Source organism: Coregonus clupeaformis, chromosome 25 (genome assembly GCF_020615455.1).
Source record: "Coregonus clupeaformis isolate EN_2021a chromosome 25, ASM2061545v1, whole genome shotgun sequence".
NCBI lineage: Eukaryota > Metazoa > Chordata > Actinopteri > Salmoniformes > Salmonidae > Coregonus > Coregonus clupeaformis.
In genome coordinates this window covers 12,450,417-12,458,339 of record NC_059216.1, presented here as the reverse complement: position 1 = coordinate 12,458,339, position 7,923 = coordinate 12,450,417, and the positions used below count along the sequence as shown (strand labels likewise).

General features: G+C 41.8%; 1 protein-coding gene across 3 annotated transcripts in view; it reads right to left on the bottom strand.

Moving 5' to 3' along the window:
- Positions 1-3,077: 3,077 nt before the first annotated feature.
- LOC121539191 (runt-related transcription factor 3) overlaps positions 3,078-7,923 on the bottom strand; it is an 84,562-nt gene continuing 79,716 nt past the window's right edge. For all 3 annotated transcript variants that reach the window (XM_041847508.2, XM_041847505.2, XM_041847506.2), the window contains one exon: positions 3,078-6,044. In XM_041847508.2, coding sequence (XP_041703442.1) covers positions 5,536-6,044 — 509 coding nt within the window. In that variant the 3' untranslated portion in view covers positions 3,078-5,535. The remainder of the gene's footprint in view (positions 6,045-7,923) is intronic.

The following is a 7,923-nucleotide window of genomic DNA, read 5'->3' as shown; positions in this document are numbered from 1 at the left end:
TCCCTCCCTCTCTTTCTCTCTCTCTCTCTCTCTCTCTCTCTCTCTCTCTCTCTCTCTCTCTCTCTCTCTCTCTTCTCTCTGTCCCTCTCTGTCATTGAGTTAATCATGGTCCTCAGTCTGAGAAGGGTTGCATCACGACTCTCATAGCGCCAGAACCCTTGGCCCTTACTGTTCTTGGTCGATCTGTGGGAACCGTGATTTTGGACGACAGCCGCTTTTCCCACCACCAGTCCAGTTAGAAAATAGACCCAGGCTTACTAAGCACCCAAATCAAACTGGTTCTAGCCCGCTTGCCACTTCTCACGAGTTCTGGCAGGAGAGGTCAGCAGCTCCAGAATAAGCTCTAATGGGTTTCGTATGCAGGTACCGCTGGGCCGCTGCGACATGGGATATTGTTTTCATGAGAAATGAGAGGGCTTTAACGATCATGTACTCTTTCCAAAAAAAGAGACTATTTTTTCTCCCTACTTCTTCCCAGTTTCTATGTATTTATAAATAATATTTATCTTCTTCTCTAACTGAGAAACAGTCTTGTTTGTGTTGTATTACTGTCAACTAGCTGATGAGCTGATGATGAGTTTGAACAGAGTGGAAAAATGGGACTTAGAGAAAGCTTACATACTACAAATGCAGGATGGAACCATGTACTACAAGGTCATGTAGGTTTTACAAAACATATGAATGTAATGTCTGTATTAACTGATGTTCTCAATGGTTTCGATTGTTTTGGCGCATGCCTGCATTTTGGTGTTTGTCTACCGGTATGTTTGATTGCTTACTGAATAATAAATCTCCCCTCTCCTCATACTGTAAGACCATTCATCAAGCCGTCTTCGACTTCCATCACATCCATTCAACTTTGAGTGTGTTCCCCATCTTCCCGGAGAACTACAGTTTTAGGAAGAGGGCAGCAGAAAAAATCTGAACTCTTCTTGTATGTCTATGACAAAGCCAAAGCCAGATGGGAGTTCCTCTGGTCCCCACATGTGAAGCACAGAGTCAATCTCACAGAGTGTGTGAAGACAGCTGGAAAATTCCCCAGAGCTCTGGCTAATTGAAAGCTTATCATCTTCTCTTTGTATTTTCTGATCCGTGGGGGAGCGGCGTGGAAGGACACTGGCTCTGCGATGAGACTAAAGGAAATGGATGGTAGTGTTTAAAACAGCACAGATCTGTCATACACTGTGAAGTGGAGCGCAGGCTCTCTGTGTGAGAATCCAACCGGTGTGAGATCTGTCAGCGGGGATTCAGAGTGTGTGTGTGTATAGAAATGCTTTGAGTGTTCTGAGTTAATTGAATGCAATGTGTCTCGAGCCTGCGTGTGTGCGTCCTGAGGCTTTGTTGTCTTGCCAAGACTGACCCCACAGAAGGCCCGATGCTGAGAGGCATGGAGCTAAACCCATACAGCGAAAAGAAAGGAGAGCAAAGGAGAAGAAAGGGGATGAGAGAGTAGGTGGGCAGGAGAGGAAAGAATTTAGAGGTAAAATGGAATAGAGAGAAAGTAGCATAGGAGGGAGGGAGAAAGAAACGAGGGAGTGAGGGAAGCAACGGACCTTTTCATGGAATCTCAACAGGTGGGATTAGTTTAAGAGTGAGGGATTGTGGGTATTGTAGTTCAGGTTAACCACATAACCCATTTGATATCAGACCACCCTACGAGAGAGAGATCTCAAGTGTTTAATCCTGTGGGCAGACCTCAAATGAGCTAAATAGATGCCATCAGCAATGCATAAATTAACACCCAATCTTTCAGTGGAAAAGAACGCTGACATTCCTAACTTTTGCTCTTTTGTTTTTTAACAAGTGACAACTTGCTGATGTGCGCTGCGTGGAGGTTGCCAGGGCGGTATCGGATTCCTGTGATGTGCTCTATTTACGCCCTGGGTACCGCCGTGTTGACAGCTGTGGCGTTTGCGGGGCACTGAGAAGTGTGGGTAATTTGCCAGTGAGAGGCGTACTAATGGGAGACTAGGGGATAATGAAGAGGGAAGGCTTGTGTAACGCACCGCCACTTAGAGAGAGAGAGAGAGAGAGAGAGAGAGAGAGAGAGAGAGAGAGAGAGAGAGAGAGAGAGAGAGAGAGAGAGAGAGAGAGAGAGAGAGAGAGAGAGAGAGAGAGAGAGAGAGAGAGAGAGAGAGAGATAGAGAGATAGAGAGATAGAGAGATAGAGAGATAGATAGATAGATAGATAGATAGATAGATAGATAGATAGATAGATAGATAGAGCGAGAGAGTGAGCGAGAGAGTGAGAGCGAGAGGGCGAGAGTTTGGAGGGACATGGTATATATTATATGGTATTTATGGCTCTGAGCCTAAGAGGGTATTGGATGAGAACGTAATTGCTGGAACGGAATACATTGGAATGGAGTGGGTTTGATTGAACGTTCGTTCCCCTATACTGTACCCATTAGTCTGCTGAGGTGATCCTGTTTGTATTTCTAGAGGTGAATTATAGCAATACCTTCCCTCTGCTAACCACAGAGGTATTTACAATTGAGTCTTTTCAATACTGAATGTCAGAATTGCAGAACCTTAAGATTTCGGAGTTAATGCCTAAACCTTAACCTTAAAAATTCGGAGTTAATGCCTAAACTTAACCTTAAACACTTAAAAATGTGACATTTGGTGCAAAAGGTTGCATGTTCGAATCCAGCGATAGAAAGTTGTTTTTGAGATTTTTGTTTTAAGCCTATCCCAAACCTTAACCCTTAACTTAACCATTCGGAGTTAATGCCTAACCTTAAGATTAAGGAGTTAATGCCTAAACTTAACCCTAACCTTAAAAATGTGGAGTTAATGCCTAAACTTAACCTTAAACACTTCGAAATTTGACATTTGAGGAACAATTCTGACGTGAGACTGTGAGAGCTTGTTGTGAAGGATTTGGTCGTAAATATATTTGAGACCCCTCCCCTAGCTCAATGATTATATTGTGCTATAGAGTGTTATTACTTGTGTTGACATAGCCTAGATTTTCTCCTCATTAGGGGGAACTGATATACATGTATCATTTTGTCATATTATAATTGGAATAAAAACAACAATCATGAGAAAAACCTGAAATTGATGTTTTTTAATTAAAATGATTAAAAACGACATTATCCACACACTTTACAAGCACTTAATACAGAGTCTTTAAGGATATTACATGGATGAAAATTAAATTAACATATCAGCTTCAGACATACATGCTTTGAGCAAAATGAATTAACATTATGGTATAACAAAATGAAGAGGAGGTTGTTTAAAAGAAACAGTAAAGAAAACATAAGCTTTGTGCTTTTCTATCCAACGTAAAATAAAATGTAATTGTACAATTGACCTCCCTGTTTTGCAAATGCCTCATGATATACACACAACCTCTTTCTTAAGAGTTATGGACATTTTGTCAACAGATCTTGGAAACCAACTGAGACATTTTGTGTAAAACAACAAATCCAAACCCTCAGTGGAACAATATTACAGGCCTTTCTTTGGTTTTGATATAACCACATGATATCAGGTACATCTTTGGTTTCTCATAGCTGCATGAATTTGGCCCAATCTAAAGTTAGGCCTTCAAACCCAAAGGGATGGGTAGGAACACAGTGATTCTAAGAACATGCTATTCTTTCCCTCCTCTCCCCAAGCGATAGGAATGAATCTTTATATCATTGATTGTCTTAAACAAAAATATGGCATAGGGTAGTAGATTTGTCAATAGAATTAGTTTAACTTTTTTTCTGAGCTACAAATGCTAGCAATGTTTTTTGTTGTCTACTGTATGAGCTCAAAGATTGGGGGTCGCTAAACCATCACGATTGCCCACTTTGAAAACCCTCTATCTTCATCCCTACTCTCCGTGTCCCCCTGGGGTACAGGGATAATGTCTGTGAGTGGTGTGTGTGTGTGGTGTGTGTGTTTGTGTGTGTGAGGTTTCACTCGTTCTTCATACAGGTTAGTATCTTTGTTTGATAAACAAAGAAACAAGATCTGCATAGCCACATAATGTGGGTTGTGTGCCTTAAGTATTTATTTTCTTCTCTCTGAACTGTGAATCTGTGGAAAAAAATTGAAAGATGGCTTTGGGAGCTCAAAGAGGCTGGGGGTTGGTGATTGGGTGATTGTTTAAGGGGGGATCTTATAAGTAATGTGATTGGTGGAATTAATGTTGGGATCTGTGCTTCTAATGGTTGAATACCATGAATGTTTTTAGTGCCTCGAAGCTACATTGAAATACAAAATAATAACATTAAAAGTTGAGTTTTCTTTCATAATTTAGAAGAAATATATTACACAAATTCAAATTTTATATTAAACAACAAATAAACAAAATATTTATATAAAAAAGATAAGGTAGAGAGAAATGCTAAATGTTTTGGGGCATAAGTGAACATTTTCTCAAATTTGGCTCAAATAAATATAAAAAAGTAAACTGTATTAGACATAATATACTAGAACAGTTTGCAGACACAATGAAGAAATATATAGGCCTACCATAAGTAAAAATAAAGATAACAGTCCAAGAAACTAAAAAGACAGGAATCCATAAAATTCCTGCTTAAAAAAAAACTATTCTCTGCTAAAGTCCTGGAAAGTCCTCAAAACATCAGCTATTGTTCTGCTACATAGATTATCAATACATTAACGACTTTTGAGTTTCACTCAAATACATAATGTTGTTCATTTTGAATAAGCATTGCTTACTGTACCTCCAATGACTGATCTATCCTAGTACAGATAATAAATTCAATTGTCAAGCAATGCATAACTACTTTGAGACCATGGATTGTTCTTGATGATCTTTCATTGACTGAAGGATGAATCTCTAAACCTCACACAAAATAAAAACTTCAGGATACATTAGCAATGCAGCCACAAGTCATCTAGGGCAGGTTCTGAGTCATGTGAAGCAAACATCCTATTTGACTTCTGTTTTCACATGACAGTCAAAGGCCGTTGAGGCAGTACAGTCACTGGTCTGGACGCTTAGCTCGTAATGCCAAGAATGGTCCTGTCATCTGAGGGATAAGGATAGTTTTGGTCTCGTTGGCTGATTAGCCACAACAGCACTTGCATTTTTACCATTCATCAGCTGCATAGAATCAATGGATGTGAAGGTTTTGCCTTTTCATAGTCTATGGTATGCATGTTGTACCTGTTTTTCAGAAGAACCTGATATATTACTATGGCTTATTTGGTCTAACACCATACATCTATTTACAGTTATTTTGCAGTTCTTACTCATCAATTGAAAATAATGAGATTTCTATGGCTTTCAGAGTCTCAGAGAGTAATCCCTGTCACAGTGCAGGGTATACCCATGGCTTGCATAAAGGCCACCTCTAGCCATGGCATTCTGAGAGACAGTGAATGTCTTTGGTCAACTAGGAAAAGGGTACGACACGAGTGCGGGAGAAATAAAAGACAAACATGCAACATTTATTTTTGGGGTGAAGGATTCATATTTTTTTGTTCATTTAACTTCTTTACTTTTGCTTTTTCTTTCTCTCTCTCTCTCTTCTCTGTCCTACATTTCCTCTAGCTGTCTGACAGTCAGTAGGGCCTCCAGACAGATTCGTCCATGCGTCCAGACCCGCTCATGGTCGTAGGGGAGTTGCTGTGGCTGCCATCCGCCTCCACCCCCTCGCTCTGGTTGCTCAGGCCCTGGATTATCAGGCTGTTGCCACCTCCAGAGGCAGAGGCCCCCGAGCAGGGCAGCAGGCGGGTGGGGGAACGCTCACCCCCGGTCCCGCCCGGGCCCACCATGGAGAACTGGTAGGAGCCGGACCCGGTACCATAGTACAGGTGGTAGGGGGAGGAGTTGGACTGGAAGTGGCTGCCCTGGTTCTGGTTGCCCGGGTAGGGCGGGGGCAGGTAGGTGTGGTAGCGGGAGGAGGCAGACATTCCCGTCACACTGAGGCCTCCGATGCCCGTGCTGGAGGGGTTGGCTGAGTAGGTGAAGGCCCCTGGGTAGTGCATGCGTGGGTCCGAGAAACGGGGGTCAGTCAGTGGGGACAGAGAGGGGAAGGAGGTCCTCTGGGGGAAGAGATCAGCGTTGGGACCTGAGAGAGGGAAAGAGAAACAACAGATTTGGTTTAGAGACTCCTGGTGCACATAAATGACCCACCCATGAAAATGTTTCAGAGTCAAAGTGAGATAGGGAGAGTCAGAGTTCCTTCCTTTGACAGGAAGCTGTAGTAAAGTACCACATCCCCAACTGACAGTGTGGGCCTCCAGTCTACAACCCTGCAAACACTAGCTAGCTAGAAGTAATGAACTGAGAAAGGTTTTGGTCAGTAACAGTCATCAAGCTGTGACAGCACATCAGCACACAGATCTGTGAAGTTATGAGAGAGTCCTCCCCCTCAGCCTCAGGATAGTCCTCCTAGACAACCATTCCAGCTAAACCAGAGTAACCTACAGTAACAGTATTCTCTGTTATTTCGAAGAATGAAAAGAGGCGAACACTGACAGCTTGTTGTGCATTGTGTGCTGTTGTGTAACTCTACATAAATCACACTGAAGAGAGGGAACAGGAAACTACAGAGATAACCGTCACATTCAGACACAAACAGGGGGAGGGAGGTAGAGAGAGGGAGAGAGCAGTCTGGTCTCATAAACTAGATGTTACATAGTATACGTAAATCTGAGACACTCAAATTAGTATGATATGTTACGTCTGGTATGGTTACATAAGACAGAAGGTTACTTAAGTCAAAAATGAAAGGAGGGTGGTTGGTCAGGGTGGATGGGTAGGCATATAACGCGAACGTCTAGCAACCCCTAGGTTGCATGTTCAAATCTCATCACGGACAACTTTAGCATTTTAGCTAATTAGCAACTTTGCAACTACTTACTACTTTTTAGCTACTTTTACATTGCATGTTAGCTAACTTCTAACCCTAACCTTAACCCTAACCTTAACCCTAGCTAAAGTTAGCCACCTAGCTAATGTTAGCCACCTAGCCACCTAGCTAACATTAGCCACAACAAATTGTAAATTCTTAATATATCAGTGCTAAACTATCCTGAAGTGTAGTCGCATAGGTAACACAGTACACAAATTTCCCAGCCACGCATTCCCTAATTTATTCAACTGACAGAGGAAATTCAGATCTTGCTCAAGGGTTTGACTCTGCAGTTTTCCTCGCTGGGATTTGGAACAGCTCCTGTCACCAGCTTATTTCCTTAAGCACAACACCATACTGCCCCACAAAAACCAAGGCATGACTGCAGGGTTAGGCTGATCTGGCAGTTCTTTCCAAACACAACATGAGCTGTGTGTGTGTGTGTGTCTCAGTCTTCTCATTCATCTGGCTGCTGCCACTGACTGTACTGTAGTATCTGGGTTTGATAGGTGCATACAAGGACAGATGAGGACTGCACACACAATTCATTTAATGTATGCACCTAGGCCTTCAGCTAGTCTACCTGTTGAATAAGACATAGGTAACCCATAAAGGACCCACTGGGCACAGACATTAGTTAAACGTCTAGTTTTGATTTACAGTTGGTTGAGTTGTCAACTGACGTGAATTCAACGTGAAATCAACAAATAATGTCATGTCTTTGGATTTAGGTTAAAAGTTGGGTGACAAAAATACGAAATTCCCTTATGTTGATGACTTTTTACAAATCCAATCAGTTTTCCACATTGATTCAACGTCATCACATATATTTTTTGGGGCTGACATAATGTGGAAACAACGTTGATTCTACCAGTTTATGCCCAGTGGGGCTCCACAATTACCAATATTGACAATAGTGACAGCATCAGCAAATTAATGTGACAGACAAAAATTTGATTACGTTTTTTTATTCTTTATTCTGTGTGATGTAGTCTTCTGTAAACCAATAAACGGCAGTTTAATATCGCTCTATCAATCAGTTTAATTTCTCTTTGGCAGGCAGTCAAGAATTAAGGTTTGCTCAGGGTGCGGC